General features: G+C 39.8%; 1 protein-coding gene across 4 annotated transcripts; it reads left to right on the forward strand.

The window, feature by feature from the left end:
• The first annotated feature begins 5,560 nt into the window (after positions 1–5,560).
• LOC110956750 (uncharacterized protein C21orf62 homolog) lies at positions 5,561–20,847 on the forward strand. Of its 4 annotated transcripts, none has more exons than XM_051958988.1 (4): positions 5,561–5,679; positions 5,771–5,910; positions 9,089–9,197; positions 15,207–20,847. In XM_051958988.1, the coding sequence occupies exon 4, from the start codon at positions 15,270–15,272 to the stop codon at positions 16,017–16,019; it is 750 nt and encodes a 249-aa protein (XP_051814948.1). In that variant the 5' UTR covers positions 5,561–5,679; positions 5,771–5,910; positions 9,089–9,197; positions 15,207–15,269; the 3' UTR covers positions 16,020–20,847. The 4 variants fall into 4 exon arrangements, with proteins under 4 accessions (XP_051814948.1, XP_022058136.1, XP_022058134.1 ...); XM_022202444.2 differs by having other exon boundaries at positions 9,092–9,197; XM_022202442.2 differs by having other exon boundaries at positions 5,561–5,910; positions 9,092–9,197.
• The last annotated feature ends 222 nt before the right edge of the window (positions 20,848–21,069 follow it).

Below are 21,069 nucleotides of genomic sequence, written 5' to 3' on the forward strand. Positions count from 1 at the left end.
CTTGGCACAGGCGCAAATTTAGCATCTGAGCGTTTTTTTGTTTTTTTGTTTTTTTTTTAACCTCAGGAAGGTGTGCTGCGTGTCTGTGCCACTCTCGGCCGAGTGCGGATGGTGCGTTCAGGAGCGTCGGAATTTTCTATACTGCTGAAAATAACTGGGTTTACAGCGGCTTACATGTGAAGAATTTGAATGTGTTGGAGACAAAATGACCCCTGACAAAAAGTGGGGGGGACACGTCCCCACCGTCCCCCCCTAAACTGACGCCTATGGTTGTTGGTGATTTTGATGAGTGCTGTTTCTGTGCTGTGGAGTGGGTGCGAAACCAGACTGGAACTGTTCATACAGGTTATTGCCTAACAGGTGAGAGTGGAGTTGGGAGGCAACTATTTTTTCCAGGATTTTTGGAGATGAAGGGTAAACTGGAGATAAGATAGTAGCTATTGAAGTTGGAGGGGTCGGCACCAGGTTTTTTCAAGATTGGGGTGATGGCAGCAGTTTTGAAGAACAAATGATGAAGTCACGTGTTTTATGCACTTAGCAGAAAACACACTGGTAGAAAATGGAACTCCCAGTTTTAAGGCACTCTCTGGGCCTTCTTTCAGTTCAAAAAGAGCCACCATCTTTCCTGGCCTTAAAGAAGTTTGGATTAACCTCTGCAGACCTGCCGTCCACATATGTGGGCATGTTTTTGTTTTTTGTTTTATTTTTCCAAAAGAGCTTATTGTTAATACTAATAATAATACTAATATTACGACTTCTGTTACTAATACTACAGCAACTACTAATAATAATAACAATAACAATGTAAATCTAGTAAAATGTAATGTAAATGTAATAAAGATAATAATCAGGTATTAGATAGTATCCAATTATTATATTTATTGGTTACTCCTTATCCCAAATACCGAGAAAAGAACTAAAAAGCAAGCCCAACAAACACTGGGTCTTAGGAGGTTAAGTTTCTGTTTTGTTTAACAGAACAAGAGGTAAGACAATACAAAAAGGGAAACCAGACTGAAAGGGAAACAAAACCTAACTAAATAATACAAAATATGCAAAATTAAGTATTCATTCCAACACCACAGTCCAAAGGAAAAATCCCAAATAATAAAAACTACACCAAGCAAACAGAGTACTCACAAACCAGGAGAGTGAAACTAAAGGGCCAAGGAAGCAGGGTATCCGAGAAGAGACTCGACAGGTGAAGAACAGGTTGAAGACAATACTGGCAGGAATCTAGTGCAAAAACTGGACCTGTGGAACTTCAACAAAATTCATTGTATCTGCACTGACTGACAATTTTTTTTTACAAAGTACGCCCAAACTACAGAGCAAATTAAGATTGCAAACACTGAATTAATCTAAAGCTATATCCGTATTATAACTGAGCAGCTCACCAGACTCATCATCTGATTCAGTTACTTCTTCAGTACAACTGCCAGCAGGAGTTCTTCCAGCTCATTGACAGAAGGGTCATTCCAGGTGAAATGACTGGATATTCCTTGGGGGTGTTGCTGCACCATCTTCAAATTAGTCCTAAATTTGCATGCCATTAGATAGTCACAAAAGTACTTTCGATGCAAAATTGTAGGCCTGTAGCTCAAATAGTTTCTGAGTTGTGGGGGTCTGAAATTTTCAGAATTTGAGCTATATAAAGCCTCGCCAGCGTTTTTTTTTGCATCTTTAAGTGGTTATTTCTCAGCCTCTAGACATACCAGAGAGCTGTGAGTTGGTCAACGTAGATGGAACTGTCTTGTAGAGAAATTTGGGGTCTCTGGTACCTGTCCCACACTAAGATTATTGCCACCAAAAATAGCCAATTAAAAATCTCGTCCAACTTTGGGAGCTCATATTTTCCAAACTGAGGTACCTAGAAAGCTCCAGTTTGCTAAGTTATCACCATAGACTGTATATAAAGTGGACGTAGCATCTGGCTCCAAAATTGAAGCCCACCTGGAAGTGACAAAAACTTGCAATATCATGCCGTCTGCTAGGGTTGGCTCCAAAAAGCTTTTGCTCCATAGACCCCAATTCATTTTTGGAAAAAATAAAATTTGATCGACTGATTTTCTACAGATCAGGATTTTTTTCCCGTTAGTTTTCATGGTCAAAATGAGAGATCAGGTGGCTGATCTTAAAATAAATCAATACTGAATTTTAAATAAATCGTTAAAGTTGGCGGAGCCAGGGGGCGTGGCTATACTTGATTGACAGTCCCATTGACTGGTCCTGCCCCGAGTTGCTCTCCGGTCCAGCCTGTTTGATGACGCTTTTTACGTCACTGGCTCCAAAAAATCCAAAATGGCGACCAGGAAATAGCAAAATCTGGGCTGCATTTTCTCAGCATTGAAACCAACGGGTGACGTCATGGTTAGTTTACGCCTGGTTATCACACAAGTTTGTGTAGAATGGAACCCAGGGGTGTTAGAACACTTCTGTGCAGTATTTCTAGTACTTTTAAGGTCCCAAACCCCACTCGTGAGTAGGTATCTCTTAATTTTTAGCATTTTTAGCAAGCCCCCATGGCCTGCAGCGTGTAGGGAAACACCTGGGGGTGTTTGTGGGGCACTAGCTACATGCAGAGGCCTTGTTTACCAACTCACAGCTCTCTGGTATGTCTAGAGGCTGAGAAATAACCACTTAAAGATGCAAAAAACGCTAGCGAGGCTTTTTATAGCCCAAATTCTGAAAATTTCAGACCCCCACAACTCAGAAACTATTTGAGCTACAGGCCTACAATTTTGCATCAAAAGTACTTTTGTGACTATCTAATGGCATACAAATTTAGGACTAATTTGAAAATGGTGCGGCAACCACCATCTGGTGACACCACAAGGAATGACCCAGAAGGAAGCTTTCTATAATGTTGCATGATCTTTCCCTCAAATGTTGTTGGCCACCTCTCCAGAAGTTTCACAGATATGTCCTCTCCAAACATTAAAATGAAATCCTGCTCAACCTGAAAATAAGGGGAGAGGACAAATTAAGAATTTTCTATTGTCAAACAGTGTTTGCAACTGTAAAGCAACTAAATCAGCATCAGGATGCCACTAATATCCTAAATACTGCCACTGCCAGATATTTACCAAGCCTTTAACATCTCTGAAGCTGGAAAGTTCGGTAGTATGTTACTTGCCTACTAGGGCTCAAGGGCCATTTCGCGGCAATCGGCAAACGTCAAATGTCAAAGTCATCTTCTTCTTGACCGTGCCTTCATCAGTTGTGAATCGTGATTTTCATCTGTGCTGTCCGTGACCACCCCTGCTCATCCACTTGCCACTTGGTTCGCCATGCTATTCCCACACCGGGCCTGCACTGATTTTCGAAGCCAGCCCAGCTGTGACACCCCATCTGCCACACCACACCATGCTTCTTCCACAATCCCTCATCTCCTCTCCTTACCTGGTTGCCAGCTAAGTAGCCTCCCTCTTGTAATTGCTCCTTTCTTTAATCATTCTGTGTACCTATCAGGGTATTCTCTGTAATTGCTCCACCTCCACAGCATTTCATAATATTATTCTTGTCCACACCCTGAGTACGTTTGTTCAGTCAGCTCAGCTTTCCTAGCTTAGTTGTACCAACTCCCAGTTAGTCGTTAGATCGAGTAAATCTTGCTTTTAAGATCTAGTCTGTCTGATTGTGTGAACAACTGTGCATATTCCAGCATTATTCCAGTTTTCCTGTTACCCAGCCTTCAGTCAGTAGTTGTCACCCTCTAGTATTGTCTGTCTGGTTGCTACTCTTTGATGATTGTCACTTCCTGTCAACCTTTTACTATCCCCTTGTGTATTGATGTAAATACTAGAATTGTAAATAAGTATTGTGTTTCGTCATCCTGCAGTTGAGCGTCTGACCAGCTCTGTAACAGCACCTGTTACAATTCATTTTGTGTGAAGAAATTCATAGGACACAATATGTGGCAAAAGTTGCCATTTCAGCCTGCAGAACTCTGTTTCAGACCATGATTAATGGCATCACTGCAGTTTTTGAAAAACAATGTTTACAAATATGTTTTGGCTTAACCGTGTGTTCAAATATGTTAAATCTGAAGGCAACAGCGGTTTCAAGTCACTTTGTGTGAGCCAATTCAAAGTACACATGATATGGTAAAAGTGGCCTTTTCAGCTCACAACACACTATTGTCGTGGACACAGCTTGGCTTTCTTTGTTTGTAGTGCCAAGGAATAAGTCAAGCTATGTTACGAACACCACATTTGTTTAGATTCTAGACCTTCTCCCACAATAAAACTGCCACCTTGGACACTACACATCTTTATTTTTGATTTTACTGGGCCATATGTTGCAAGGGTACCTGTCCTGGGTGTCCCCTGCCTTCGCCCCAAGTCAGGTGGCATGGGCTCCAGCCCCACCGCGACCCTAATGAGGATTAAGCAGTGTATAGATAATGGATGGATGGATAATGGAGAGGCCATATGTGGTACTCCTTTGGGGTATGCTGTCAGTCCCCTATTCTAACCTCCATTTTCCAAAACAATAAAATATTGCCAATTGAGCACCAAAGATCATACCTGTTCATCTCCTCTCCTTGTTACTTAGTTGTTGGTTGATATCTTTGCTCCTTGTCTTGTAATTCATATCTATTCAAATACAATGCATTGATAACCAGTCCCTTTTTTTCATTATTTATATCATTTCAGTTTTTGTTTTTTGTTGTTTTTTTTTCAAATATCCTTTTATGTTGGTTTAGTTTTTATTTCTTCTTTTTAGTAAGGTGTTTTTAAACCTCACCAGGACAAAGATCTGTCCCAATTAACATCATGTCTCATCGAGCCATGATGCACATCCACTAAATTAACCCTGTAGTGCCTGGTCAGTCATCTCATTTATTGTTAAATCTACCTACAGTTTTCTTTGTGTGGATAGTACTGAGTTCTGTTTGTATGCAACAGTGGAACTTTGTAGAGTTGGGTACTTGTAGCAAGGGGATTGTTTCACACAAGTACACAGGAAGCAGACGGGATAATCAAATGGCCTCTTTGTCAGATTCTATTTACAGAAACTAAAATAAATACAACCATTTACCATTTACCATTTACCAGAAACTAAATGAAACCCTCCACACACATCTTTCTTCGACACTTATTATGAAACCCACAGACAGAACAATCAAGACGGGCTCTAGTCCCATTTCTACAAAATCCCGTGGAGAGTTCTAAAATTCTAAGGTGAAATGCACATGAACTCCAGTCCTGGGTAATTTGGCTTGGACCGATTTATTGGTAACTATTTTTCAGAACAGACACTTCTCCAAACAGGTGAATAAATGACAGCTTTTGCCTTATCTCATAGAGGTACAGGCTCCAACAGACTGAACACATCAGGATAAGCCATCTGGATCTTCAGCCTGGACTCAATTGCCTTGCAAAAATTGACTGCAGGGTGTTTTAAACTTAACCTCCTACATTTCTTTGCATTGTTTTTCAGAAATATTACATGGCCTCAATTTTTTTGAGCCACGAGATGGCAGCATGAATAAACTTTCAATGTAGAAGAAAATCACAGTGTTTGAGAACAGAAGGTGGTCCTAAAATGAGAGGAGAGTGAGGCTGTGGAGAGGGGGACTGGGAGGAAAGAATTAGAAAAGAGTAGAGAGAAGGGACATTGTATTTGGCTTCACTATGCTGTTGCATCTGACAAAAATACTACAGTGTTCAGAAAGTACGACCTCTTACTGCTCTTCTGTACTCTTTCTTCTCACTTTTTCCATCTCTCACCACCTCTCCTTGTCTTTCTCTCTGTCTGTTTTCAGTCAGAGAGATGAGGTTTTCTAGTAAACCTGCAGACAGATTTGGAAACTGCTGCTTCTCTCACCACATAAGGAATCTGGATAGATCAGCCTGGAGCCAAACTACAGCTGCATGCCACCTTTACAGGCACTAAGTCGTCTACGTAAGTAAACTATTGAGATATGTGCTAAAACGCTTGCTTCAAACAATTTCTGTTCTATATATACAAAACCCATGTGTGCTATTGATATCTCTTACTCTGTAAACAAACTGTAAATGAAGATTTTTACACTGATTGATATTCATTTTCATTTCTTAAGTGGTGGCGGTAGAGATCTTCAGATAATCAGTTGAAAATGAGAAAGCTGTAATAACGGAAAAACCAGCAGACAGCTGAGCCATGATGTAATCTGTTAGCCAACGCCACATGATGGCTTTTGCTGCTAGATAGGAATATAAACAGTGTTGTTGTCCTGCTGCCTAGAACCACAGTGCACAAACCACTCTAACTACATTACTTAACATGTTTACTAAATGCCTGTAACTTTTAAAGGAGTAGTTCACCCAGATGATCTCTCTCTCTCTCTCTCTCTCTCTCTCTCTCTCTCTCTCTCTCTCACACACACACACACACACACACACACACACACACACACACATGTTTGTACTTCTATCTTAGTGAGGACATCCATAGGCATAATGCATTTCCTAGAGCCTTACCCTAACCTTAACCATCACAACTGATTGCCTAAACTTAATCCTTACCCTAACCCTAACCAAACCTCAATTCATACCTGTTCTCTAAAAACAAGTCTTCACCCTCAAAAATGGCTGTTTCAAAGTGAGGACCGGCCAAAATGTCCTCACTTTGATAGTTAAATGCAGAAAATGGTTCTCACCATGTAGCAAGTACAAGAACACACACACACACACACACACACACGCACACACACACACGCACACACACACACACACACACACACACACACACACACACACACACACACACACACACACACACACACACACACACACACACACACACAGTACTGGGACTTACCATTGACTCCCATTCATATCTGGCCCCTAACCCTTACCCTTACCCTAACCTTAACCCAGACCAAAACAATGCCTAACCCTAAAGAAACGTTTTTGCACTTTTACTTTTTTCAGTAACAACAATATGAAAAACACTGTTTCCCCTCATGGGGACCCAAATGAAGTCCCCACAAATGACATTTCTTTTGGTTTTCCTATGGCTGTGGGGACATTAGGTCCCCACAACAATAGCCACAACCTGATCACACACACACACACACACACACATCATTCATTCTTCTTTTTTTTCTTCTTTTATCTCAAACAAAAGAGGAAATACATTTGCATTAAATCAAAGCACTATCATATACAGAGTGAGTCCTGTAGTGACCACAAAGAGAAGAAATATACATATTGAGACCACATTCTAGCATAATTACCACTAGAAATTACACTGTGCACATGCATGATACACCTGTTTTGTGTAATGTTTTTGCTATGAATTACTGTATACTGTTTTCAAAGGGAGTGACACCCTTATGCAATATCACTTAATGTAAAATATTTAAAAATTGTATCACCTCACAGTAATTGTTTGCTTTATTAGTAATACAGGCCCCAGATATTCGGCTGTTGACCGTTTTCACAAGTCTGAAGCATCTGTCTGTTTTTCTAAAACTAGACTGTGCCAGTAGTGCACTGTCTGTGGCACCATTTTAAAAGGACAGCCACTGAAGCTCTGATCTCAGGTTGTCGAGCTTGTGTGTCAGTGATGACAGGTTTGTTCACCTTTGTTGCATTGGTTTTCTACTTTCAGACCTATATTTTTAAAATAGTCTTTTAAAGGAATTTGTTTTTGATTGTTCATAGGAAATTTCTCTGTTTATGTAGAAGGAATGTATTCATTGAGAAATAACAATATTTAGTATTTTTTAACATTTAAGTGATTTTGCATTGGGGTATATAACAGCTGTTATATACTGTAGGTTTTATGCTGGTACCTGATATGATTTGAGAATATTATCCTAATCAAATCTCAACTGTATTACAGTATCTGTGAGACCACGACACTGTACTGTGTTCTGACCTAGAAAGATGCAGACTTTCAAAAGTCCTGTTCATTACTGAAATACTGCTCAGACCTGGGAGAAAGATTTTGGGAAAATCACGTTTTGCTCTCATTCTATCCAACTCACCAGAGTGATCTGGAGCCATTTATGAGAACCTGGTTTTTGTTTTATAGCGCTCTACCATCTTTGTGTTGCACAAGAATGAATAAAAATAAATTGCTTGCAGTCCTAATACCAGAAAAATATGTGTGTGGGGTGTCTTCAGCAGCTGCCTCTGTAAATAAAAATGATTTGTATACATTTTAGGTGAAAGCCTGAGAGAGGGTTATCGATACACCATACATTACATGGTCGTCCTGCTGGCAATAGTCATTAAAGCACAAGATGTGGATCAATCTGCCACTTAAAACAGTCCCCTACAAATGCACCATTTCTTCCTGTTTGAGTAGCATTTGCCTAGGACAACAGTACCCACCTTTTTACTGTTTATGCATATAAACACATTTTGACAATGAAAAAAAGGATTGCTCTTGTTAAAAAATGAAAAGAATTATCAGTATGAAGCTCTTGCAAGATTTGTGCAGCTTTCTAGTGAGTTTTAGTTCATTATTTAGCTGTCTCTACTATAATTTTACTGTTCTGGTTCATTCTCACTGCTCAGCTCCAAATGAATGATAATGTCAAGTGTAACTTGTTCCTGCTGCCTCAAAATGGCTGAAAAAAGATATTAGCTTGAAAGAAATATGCTCAATTGTTTTGTTTTTACAAGAGTTAGTTGAGGAATTCTCTTTAATGCTTGTGCATTAACTACAGAGCTAGTTCAGTGAAGCATGTAGCTTAGTTTTGCACCAATCAGTAGAACCCCAACTCACCCAGGACCAATTCTGTCCTGCTATTGTATATTAGGGTGGGCTGGTAGAAACAATAGATGGGCAACTTGGGAGATAGGAAACTCACAAGTTAGACAAATATATTTCAGACCTGAAGGTTTCTCGTTTGACATCAGATGCTAGTATCTTCTTCTTTCTCTTATACTACTGTTTTTGTATGGCCACTGACATTCATAAGAAACTTAAGAAAACATTTAAACAAACTTAAACATTTAGATTGTTAATATGTTCCAAACCATGCACAAATAAGTGCAAATTGGGGCACTGAATATCATACAGTCCTTGAAGGAATATTGTAATCTAATCTTTCCACTTTTTTTATTATCGCTAAATGTCTGCTAAGAAGGATGAAGAAGGAGTGAGAGACTGAGTGAGAGAGATAGGAAGAGGAGCTGAAACAGTGGAGAGAAGTCCACTATTGTGGCTGGAGGAAGCTGACAAGGCTATGAAAGGTATGGTGCTATATCGTCTGTACAGTATTTAGCAGGTTCTACAAATTTTACTTACAGATTTTTCAATTAACATTCAGGTATTTGGTGTGAAATCCATCACTATGGGGGTTTAGGATTAGGGTGGGTGCCTGCAGTGGAGCATGATGTCAGAAGAATGCACTGAACCTCTCTTAAAAAGCTGAAACTGTGTTGAGCAGAGGCCTCCTTGCATTCTTTCCCACACACAGACCCACACTTTCACCCCATTTAACTTTGTGTCACTTCCTGTCTCAACTTCTGTCTTTCGTCTCACTCACTTGGCTGCAGTCTTTGGCTTCCATAAGATCAGAGTCAAGAAGGTTTTGACAGTGTGACATTAAATAAAATTAATAACCATTTTTATTCAACTCACATATGCTTGATACATTTCAGTGATATTACGGTACAAAAATGTTTCATTAAAAAAAAGACAAATGCATAAAAAAATTATTTAAGACCTGTGGAATGTGTTTTTATTGGTCGATTTTCAGCTTTGTTTAACCCTCCCTCTCAGCATCCGGTCCTGCAGCTGCAGCTTGTTGCAGCGATTACAGAGAAGGAGATGTAGGAAAGGGAAGCAAAAGACAGAGTAAATGAGGAGGGGAAAAGCAGTGGTAAAGGGAGCAAGGGCAGACAGATGCAAATAGAAGGAAAGTGACTGGCCTAATATGTGGGACAGCCAGACGCTGGTAACAGCAGTGAGGTAAGATGTTAGAGAATGGAGAGAGCATACTGTGAGTACAGAGAGCAGTTGCTACTGTAAACCAACTACACTCAAGTCACATTTATTTATAGCAGCATAATCATGATACCAGAAATGTGACTTGAATGGCAAATTGTGGTTGAATTTATGTTACAAGGAATCAGAGACTCAAGCACAGACAGGAACCACAACAGGCCAGAGTTAAATAAAAAGAAGTTTATTTCACAAAGAATAAGCACAGAGCAACACAGAGAATTATAGCGACCTCTGGAGTGAACATGAGGGATAATATAATCAATGGGGTAGTACTAGATAAAGACCTATGCCAAAGGCATCACTAACCAAACTACAAAAACTTGATAGAAATTGAGCACGAGGTACAGGGTTTATCTAATGCTACCATTAACAAGAGAATGAGGTGGACTCTACTTAGCTGGCAGGCAGAGGTAGGGAGAGCGGTCAGGAGTTCTGTAGACAGAGGTGGTTTGGGTTTGTGTGCCAGATTGTGGGTCCAGGGATGAGCATCTAGTGATGATTATCCAATCAACAGCCACGCATCCACACAGAGACACTTCACCCACACCCACATGAGGGAAAAAGGGAGAAGGAAGGCTGCCAACTGTGCCGAGATGGAGGGCATGACAATTTAACCTCTTAACAATAACTTTTTCTCATTTTGTTTCCACTTCAATACCTCTAAAGTTGTTAAAATAATCTTATTTCACACTACATGTCTGTATCTCCCTGTTCTAGCAACACTGAAATTAAGTAAAATACAAAAGATTGTAGTTTTTTTTTTAGTTTTTTTTTTACCATGTGACATCTTGCACCTCGCAAGCTTGAAATCTATGTGGGCAAGTGAGAAAACTGTGAATTGTGACCTCATATTATTCAATTAAATTAGCATTTAAATGCATTTCCACATGGTGTAGTCACATCCAGCTCCTGTTGTCAGTTGTTTAATTTATTTCTTGTTTTATTTTGGCATTTCCTCTTATGTGTTTGGACTCACCCTCTGTCTCAGGTGTCTTTACTTGGTCTTTGCTTTCCAGCCTGTGTGATTACTTGCCCTGCCCTAATGTGTTCCACCTGCATGTGATTGTGTTCTCTGCCGCAGTATGTATGTACAGTGGTCGAAAAAAGTTTACAGACACCCCAGGCATTTGTGAAATATTGCATTAAGAATCACTCTTAGGTCTTCAAGTGCAATTTCTTTGAGTACACTCACTGCCAAAATATTAAACAAATCCTAAAAAAGCCATTAGAAACGTAAAATTGATTGGGTCCATAAAAAATACATGAGAATTTTTGAGTATTAGGTCATTTTGGTACCAGTGGTCTACTAATGAAGGTCGTGCTTTTTATTAAAAAATGAAATTTTTGTTGCTGTGCTTCGTGTCTTTATAAAGTCAGCACATTTGAAAGCTCTTCAGGGACAAAGATGACTAAAACAAGGAACCTAACCCAGGAAACACATGTGAAGATACAGATTCTCAGCCAGGAAGGGTACAGTTACTGCCTGATAGCAAGGAAGTGCAAATGCAGTCCTTCAGCAGTTGATATACTCTGCAGAAATACAGATGAACCAACAGATTGGAAGACAAATTAAGATCTGGGTGTCCAAGGGTCTTCTCACCAAGAAATGACTGCATCCTGCGCTGCACGTGCAGGGAAAACTGCCAAAGAACATCACAGGAGCTTCAGCAGCAGTGGTCAAACCAAACTGTTGTCCAGGGTTGCATTCACACTGTACGTGCCCGATTTTTAGATAATGACTTTAAGGCCCTACAAGGCTGTCAAGAAGCCCCTGATCAATGAGAGACAGAGGTTAGCCTGGTGCTGTTGGGCCCAAGCAGACAAGAAGTGGACAGCCAGGAATTGGAAGATTTTGTGGTCAGATGAGTTCCATTTCCAGCTTTATCGTCCTCCTGCTAATGTGAGGGGACGCAGAATGCCTGGAGAAGCATTCTCTCCAACATGTACAGTATATACTGTCAAGCATGATGGAGGCAGTATCATGGTTTGGGGATGCATGAGTGCTGCTGGTGTTGGTCATCTCACTCTTTGTGATGGCACATTGAACTCTGGCAAGTATTATGTCATTCTTGAAACCCACATGCTCCCTTCTGCATGTGCATTATTCAGCTGAGGTCAAAACTGGATGTTTCAACAAGATAATGCCCCTCGTCACACAACCAGGGCCAGTAGAATTTGGGTCCAGGAACACAGTATCCAGGTCTTAGTAGCCATGAGCCCCATTGAAAATCTGTGGTGGATTATCGAAAGGTCTGTTTCAAATCATAAACCAAAGAATTTAGAAGAATTAAAAGCAGTAATTCAAGAAGAATGAGACCAGATTACCCCTCAACAGTGTGAAAGGCTTGTGGGGAACATGCCAGCCAGGATTAGAGCTCTACTGCATGCTAATGGCAAAACTACTAAATATTAATTTAATGATGTGATGGTTTATTTTTTGTTCAGTTTTGAAAATATTCTTTGTTATTTGTTGACTTTGATACCGATAATTTTGAGAACTGACATATTAACTGTCATGAATTTAGTTTTGTTAGTTTTTCTTGTGAACAATAAACAAAAAAATCATTGTAATTGTTTGTGTCTGTCTAATGCAGCCACACCTTTTAAAATGCAAAAAAGATTTTTCCACAAATATTTCAAGATATTTGAGATTGTATAAAATTTTAAGGGTGTCTGAAAACTTTATTCCACCACTGTATAGTCACCCCTTTCCCTCATGTTCTTTGCTAGTTTGTTTTCTGTAACATGAAGCCAGATTTGTAGGTTAGTGAGGTATGTTGAGGCTTTTATGGAGGATGAGAATAGAGAATAGTAGTGTTGATCACTTCCACCTGTTCATGCACCAACTCAGGTGATTGTGTACTGGCAGCACCTGTCCGCATTCCACACACCACTGCAGCGGACTGAGTTATTTCAGAATAACACACAGAGAATCCAGAGACCCTTTCCCAAAGCTATAAATTTGGTAAGACACCATTTCAGAAGACAGCTAACCCAAAATTTACATCCAAATGGAGCATCTGCTGATCAGATGTTTACTAATAAAGGACCACTCACGGTTCTCTTAGAGACAGCAGGATGCCTCCTATCTTCACCACAGTCTGATAAGGGTCATAAAGCGACAGCTGTGAGGAAAACTCTACCTCTGGAGAAAAGGATCTGCATTCTTCATGGTGACCTTCTGATCACCCTACCTAACACACAGAACTTGCTATGCAGGAATGAATTGAACAGCTTCAATGAGAATGTTAAGGAAATGCAGCATCAATAGAGTGATGATCTGGACTCAGTCTCTTATACCAGGTTGATCAGGAGTATGGAAGAAGAACATACTGAATCTGAAGTATCTGGAGAAGCACACACAAGACATCCACAGTCCCCTTCTCTCTCTCATAGACCACAACCATAAAGGCAGAGAGAGCCTTTTACTCTAAATATGTATATTTCTTAGGTCAAATTTTTCTTATTATTGAATATATATTATTGAATATATATGTTTATATTTTTAGCTGTGTTCGAAGTTTATAGTCATGTAGCCTAAAATCTACAATTTGTCAGCTTATTCTTAAGTGTACACTTTTATTATTATCTCAGGAACCATATGAGATAAATATATATTTGGTGCCATTCTAATCCCCTATTCAATAGTATTTTTAGATCTGTGATCATCATAGGTATTTATGTTTAGGTAATGAACTAAAAGTAAGTTCGAAAGGTATTTGGCCTCTGGCCTCTCCTGGACAGTAAAGCTCAATACCACCTCTTGGGAGGAAGACATCCATGGTTGGTTAGACGCTGGTTTGAGTTTGGCTCCAAAACTTTCTATGCAGAGGAAAGTCACCAGAATGCAACTGGCTTGAGAACAAAAGAACAAAGAGAGGAGAGGATCAGGCTAGAGAAAAAAATGGATGTTAGAAACCGGCTTTTTCATGAAAACTTAAAACAACTACAACAACAAAACTAAAGCAAAGGCTGAAAACTATGTTCTTTAATGATGGCTTTAAAAAATGAATAGCTTGACTTTAAACTAGGGCTTTATTTTTCTACATTTTAATTAAAGTTGGACTAAAGTTAACTTCAGCAATGCAACAGCACCACTATTGTCTGTACAAGTAAGAGCTTAGAGTCTTAGCATTTTTACTTCAGCACATTTTTGCAATGCAAATTTGCCAAAGTTTCTCCTTGTCTCTACCTTCCTGAACCAACTCATCCAGCAGATCATCACAGCTTCACATTGTTCAGTGGCCTCCCTCTCCCTCCTACAAAGACTACACAAGTATCATTTTCCTTCTGCTAAACAGATTAATATTCAAATTACAATTGGTTTTCCAATTTCAAAGTGATTCTAAATTCATTAACTTTCTACCAACTGCTTCCAGTGACAATCACAGGTAATTAGTATGTTTATATCCGTCCATTTATTCACTGTCTGTTGTTGTTTATTGTTTGTTCACAATATTAGTTAAAAAATGTTTGTATGTAATTATTGTTGGTTCTACAGTGTATTTCTTTGTTTGGGGAACTGGAGGCCATTGAATTGGAACTTAAAACTTTCAAATAACAGACTGATCAACTTTATTTCAATGAAAGATGTAGTCTAAAATCATCATTTTCTTAGTAAACTGAGCTGAGATGGTGCCCCTAAATTATCGAGTGCAATTTTAAACATAAAGAGTTACTTCTACCGTTAGGTGTTTTGCAGCCAACACTTTCAACTACACCACGCTCACACCTACCTAGGGAGGGAAAAAGGGAGGGGGAATGGAGAGACTCTGCTACCACCTGGCATCAGAGGTGGAGGGTGTGACGGGCACAGGAACTTTTATTTGCAGTCCTACAGCATTCACAGTAGCCTGGGGCCTGGAAAGACTTCTCCCCTGTAACACTGGAAAGCAAGACATAAATAGCTCAATTATGCATGTGAGAGAGAGAATGAGATAACTGGGTTGGACTGGAAATAAAAAGCTGGACTGAGGTGACTGTTGGTCTAAAGTTGGCTGCTACATGATGTGAAAATGCAGATGCAAAGCAGCTACGAAAGGTCACTGAGTCAACAAGAGAATTCCTTTGAGTGTATATGTGTTGGAGTGAGTCATAAGGGGTGAGCTTTCTAATGCTGCTCTTATCTGGTTTTTACTGAGAGTTTGTCTCAAAATGTAAATTCTCTGTTTGCACAGCTGTCTGTCTATATACCAGTAACTCTTGTATTCACATATTCACTGACTTTACTTCTGTAATTTTTGTGTTTCCAGGTTTGTCCATCACTCTACATTCAGCTCACTCCACTTGGTGAAGATGTAGTCTCTTGAATTTCTATGGAGATGTCTCTGAACACCATCTCCTCAGCCTTGCTGCCATGGTCATTGTGCTTGCTGTTCTTCCAGACCCCTTCCAGTCAGGTGACAAGCTCTGTCCCAACATATGTCACTTCTCTGCCAGTCAATACCACATTGTTGTTCGATAGCGGCAACCTTCGTAATTGTAGCTGCTCTACACTGGTTCGGGACTGTGATGAGACTCTAGCCAACTCGATGTGCAGATGCCACACGGTTCTACGCTCCTCCCTGTCCCCTGCTCAACTCAGAGAACCTGGACAACTCACTGTCTGGGTAAAGGAACTCTGGGTCCTAGAAGAGCTGCTAAACAGCAGCATGGTTGGTCATTTATGGTTATCATTTTGTGGAATAAAACCAGTAAACAGTCAGTTTTTGGCTCTGCTAGGTCTACAGACTCTCAGGATACACAGCACAGCACCAAAAGCTTCCTACCCCAACCAGGAAATTATCGTCTCTCCCCCAGCAGGGGTTGCAGCAGATCTGGAGGCCCACTCCTTTGACTTCCTCTCCTCCTTTCACATGACCTTTCTAGATGTAGCAGTGCTCAATGGGCTCTCTGCCCTGAAGGTTTACAGTGTGGCCGGACCACTTGCCTCTGCCTTCTCCCAGCACTTCCCCCACTTGGCCTTGCCCTGCTCTCTGTTATACTCTGCTGCTTCTGATCCTGTGGAACCCAGTGAGCAAACTGCAGAACCTCTACAGGACTTGCTCATTACATTTGTGTACTAACAGCTACTCATTTAAAGACCAGGTCAAGACCAAGGCCAGTTCTTCAGTTCAAGTAACAAAAGAAGTGCAGGAATTATATTTTTGTTCTCCTTTGCAAAGGAAAAGTTGCACATCTGTGTTTGTGGAATATATTGCATTTCGTATGACTGGATGCTCTGCTGTCATTCTGGCCTAAATGTGGAATTGACTTGTGATTCAGGAGAGGCTGATGTATTTGTCTACCTGATGCATTATTATCAAGGAAACAACTGACTTTGATGTTTTACGTGTGCTACCTTCCTGCTGCTGTGATTCTATCCATGAGCGGAATTGCTTTAGAAATTTCTACACCTAAAATGTAGATTGGCATAAGGTTTAGGAATGTTTAAACCGGCTAGTTTTCTAATATGTCAGATCACAACAGATCTGATCTGATTAGAATCACATCTTTGCTTGTTAACTTTCTGGAACAGCTGCACTTACAGGTGTATTTACATATACAAAACATTATCTCATATTGTTCTGACAGTTCCCAGTGACAGAGGAGTGTTATACATGCACGTTCATGTTCTAATTTCAAAGGTTTGTTGCACTTGAGGCACCCAATAATTTAATTTAACGAGTAAATTTCTTTTTTAAAAATAGAAGAAGTATAAGTTGTAACTGATGGCTTCATTAAATGGTTAAATTAATTAGTCTAAATCCAGTCCTTTTTAGATCACTTGGAAGCTATTAATTACCAGTAGTGGTTTGCTAGATTGTCAAACAAGTCCATTTGGCAGATTGTTAATAATGCTCTTCTAAATATTCATTATCGACTGCTTAATGGGATCCCACTTTTTAATTAGTTACTGTATAAAGCATTAGAAATTATTTAGTGGAGATCAATAAAGCCAAAAATAACAGCTCAGACACCCTGTATAAAAGGAGCCTCATAAGGAAATTGCATCAAATAGGTCACTAACAGCCAAACATATTTTAACAATCTGGCATCCCCTAACTTTTCATTATTAGTAACTTCAAACTGAAACATTAGCACATGATTTATTAACCACAAATAAAATCACTAATTACAAATGCTTTATAAATGGTGAATTAGAATTAGAAAGTGGTACCCATATATTTTTGGAGACACAAATGACTGTGTGGAAAAATAGATATAGTAAAAGCAAATGGTAAATGGGTTGAGGTGTCACCATGATTCATTATTGGCAAAATCCAACTGTTGCTTCAGTTTCTCATAGTCTGCTCTTAAATGGAGTACTTCTTGTATCAATAATCTGCAGATGTCTTTGTTAACATTACTCTTTGTGGATAATGGCCTGAAAATATTTGTCAACTGTTTACTGTCTCCTCAACCTACATTTGATCCAGATGACAGGTTGTGAGAAGAAGCTGGTTTTGGCAGACCTGAGAAAGTACCAAAAATCTGCACATTGTCTGTTTCTGAACCTTTCTGATAATGGTCTGAGGACTGAAATTTTATTTAAAAATGTACAAGTGATCTCCAGTGAGCAGGACTTTGTGATCTTTTTCACAGTTACAGTCTTTATGAAGACTTCCAGGAGAACAAGAACTATATGTGTTACTGAGTTACCAGCATACTTGTCACCGAAAATTGTCTGGTATGATGAGATATCAATCAAACATTTGATAAATGATGGCGTAGTGGTAAGCACGTTTGCCTTGCAGCAAGAAGATCCCCGGTTCAAATCCCGGGGTGGGCCTGGGATCTTTCTGCATGGAGTTTGCATGTTCTCTCTGTGCATGTGTGGGTTTTCTCTGGGTACTCCGGCTTCCTCCCACAGTCCAAAAACATGCTGAGGTTAATTGATGACTCTAAATTGCCCGTAGGTGTGAATGTGCGAGTGATTGTTTGTCTGTATATGTAGCCCTGTGACAGACTGGCGATCTGTCCAGGGTGTCCCCGGCCTTTGCCCCGAGTCAGCTGGGATAGGCTCCAGCACCCCCTGTGACCCTAGTGAGGATAAAGCGGTGTATAGAGAATGGATGGATGACTGTAAATGTATCAGCACAGCTGTGCAGACAGACTATGCTCTGATCTGCCTTCTGGAACAATATCTAAAACAACCCACATGCTTGTTTTCTGTGAAAGATGAGATGTTTAATTCTTGCTGTAAAGTGGGTGTTGGCTCTTTCTCCTCTGCTCTCATTCAGGTGTTGTCACATATTACAGAACACCAGGATAGCACTGACAGCAGGGAGGAGGCCTTTGACTGGACCTGGAGTTGAGTTCTTATACTTAACATGCAGTAGACCTGACTATTTCAAATTTTCATACCTTTTTTGATAGTTAATATTATGTTTTAATTAAATGATTCATTGTTAAATTGTGTTATTTGAAATTATCAAAAATTAACAAAAATTGCATCAAAGGGTAGCATTGTTTCTGTGACACATTTGAGTCCATCAAACAAGACTATATCTAATGAAAAGTGAACTTTACATAATATGCTCTTTCAGTAACATTTTGTGCCTTGTGTTACACCTGCTACATGTTAAAATAGTATACAGGACAGTGCAAAAAAGCAGGGTGTACTGTGGCAGCTGACTGCAGTGAGGGCTGGCTAGAACACTAGTAGAGAATCTAAAGTTGGGTCAGAGCCTGCACCAGAGCTGAATAATGCTATTTTGTCTGAGAGGAAGCTCTAGGTGCTTTGTATTTTAAAACATAAATTATAGTAAGTACTGACTGTTGTCAAGATATAAGAACAACAGCTGAAAAAAACATGATTGTATAAAAAGAAAAGACAAAAATAGAGAAGACAAGGACTGTGTCAGTATGCTGTGGTATGAGCCAACTGAGAGGCTCAGTAGGCTCACTGTTATGAAGACTACATTCTGCTGCTGCGTTTTTCCAGCTGGTCTTATTGAATGCAGATGGCCTAATAAAACAAGCTGTTTTGAAACAGGTTAAAATGGACGCCCAATGAACAAGAGTCCCACAGTTAGGATCCTCTGTTACTCAGCAACAAATCTTACTCTGTTTGGATAAATATATTAAAATGATGACTGTGACTCTGTTGACCTGGATGAGTTGTGCAGTTTTTAACCCACCTAAAGCAATGTTAGTGGGGCTCTGTAAGGGAAGAGTGGGACATCAAAAGAGGTATGCCCAAAATCCATGATTTAGTACAGCTGGTTGTCAGAAGTTCAGGAAAGAAACACGTTTTTGTTTTAAAGTACTCTAAGCAAATGAGAGTAGAGTTGGAAAATCATTTGGGAAAAGAATGCAGTTTTGCTCCTCTATGATTTCAAGCTCTTACTCTTTCTCATGCCCTGTAAGAAGGTGTGTGTGTGTGTGTGTGACCTGATCCCTGGTAGTGGCAGATACTTCTCCCTTTCCTCCTTCTCTTTCCTAGGTGGATGTGTGTGTGAATTGTGGTATATGGACAGGTGCTGCCAGTTGCAATCAGCAGAGCTGGTGCACAAGCTGGTGGGAATGATCACTACACTTATCTCCCATAAAGAGCCAGACACTGCCACTACTTGTTGCTGGATTCTAATGATACCTCATACCAAACTCCTGCCTGCTAGTCTAGTCAATTCTTCTGCACCTGTTAACCTTGGATCACTGGATTCTCTCCTCATTGCTGCTTCACCGTCAAGATTCCTGGCTTTCCTGCATCTGCTGCGGCACCTGTCCAATGACAGCGGCTACAGCCTTGCCGCCCGGCACCTTCGCCTGCCTCACATCTCCGGCTCCCCTTTCAGCTATGTTTCCCACTCACTTTCCGAGTCTGTTAAGTCCTAGTACTCAGATTCCTCAGTAGTCCTGAGTTAACTACTGTTTCTGTTTAATTTCATGACTTGGTAGCACCATGTATGGGTTAGTTCAGTTTTCTATCCTAGTTTTGTTATACTAGTCTAGTTCTCCCCAACAAATCTCTGGAGTGAAAAATCTGCCAAACAAAAGAGTGAAAGTGTTAAATTAGTGCAGTTTATTTTTTAACTCTAACTCCAGCTTGTGTTGACTGATGCTGTCAGTATGTTTCGGAGTGCATTCGGTGGGTGTTCAGGAGCCTAATTAAAAACCCTCCTGGAGTTCATGTTTAACTGTCCATGACTCCAACCTGCACACAACAAGCTGAAACTAAACTTTGTAGTGAGGTAAGACTGAGCCTTTTTTTTTTTGCACTTTTTCTTAACTCTTAAAAATTTGCTAGGTACAGCTTGCATAGGGTTTTTGTTGAAGTTCATACACTAAGTATGCTTCAGGGCCATGCAGAGGCCTTTGGAGGGGCAGGTGCTCAAAGATAAAGGGGGCACATGGAGCACAAATTTGAAACATCCCTTACAATATAACTGGCTGAATTGTAGTAACCCATATTCACATAGTATGTAACATGGAAACAGTGGCACAAGGGTTAAGTGTCTGGACTTACTGATCAGGAGGTCAGTAGTTCAAACTCTGATGTGGCCATCACCGATATCATCGGCCCACTTGCATAAAACTCTTCAACTAGAAGCATTCATATCCATTAATGAGTTTGAGAGTTCCATAAAGAATATAGTGGAGGGGGAATGTCAATGTTTATCTTGAGAGATTGCTGTCAATTTGTTTTACTGTTTATTTGTGTGTCATCTGTTTAACATAACTTTAAAATTTTGTATGACTGCTTCCTTGGCTAGGTCTCACTTGCACAAAAGTTTTCTAATCCCAATGGGACTCCCTGGTTAAATAAAGGTAAATCAATTAGTATAGAAAGTCTAAGTGGTTGGTTTTTAGTTTCACATAAAAGCAAATACCTACTACTCATCTTAGAAATAATGCAATATGCTGTAATGTGATACTAAAGAATTTGACATTAAAGTGATATTGCAAATGGTTGTGCTCATTTCTGTTGTATACTGTATATGTAACTGGGATATCTTTCTTCTCCCCTTAATACATTTTTTTTCATTTTCTTGTCAATGATACATAAAACGTTTGTTTTCATTAAAATAACTGAATTTTAGTCCCTCTGGAGCCGTTTAGGAATATTTCTGGGTCTGTACTATTTGGTGTGCTTCTGAGTCATTCAACAAATACCTTGATGTAATGGAACAA

The sequence above is a fragment of the Acanthochromis polyacanthus genome, chromosome 14 (genome assembly GCF_021347895.1).
Source record: "Acanthochromis polyacanthus isolate Apoly-LR-REF ecotype Palm Island chromosome 14, KAUST_Apoly_ChrSc, whole genome shotgun sequence".
In the NCBI taxonomy this organism is placed as follows: Eukaryota; Metazoa; Chordata; class Actinopteri; family Pomacentridae; genus Acanthochromis; species Acanthochromis polyacanthus.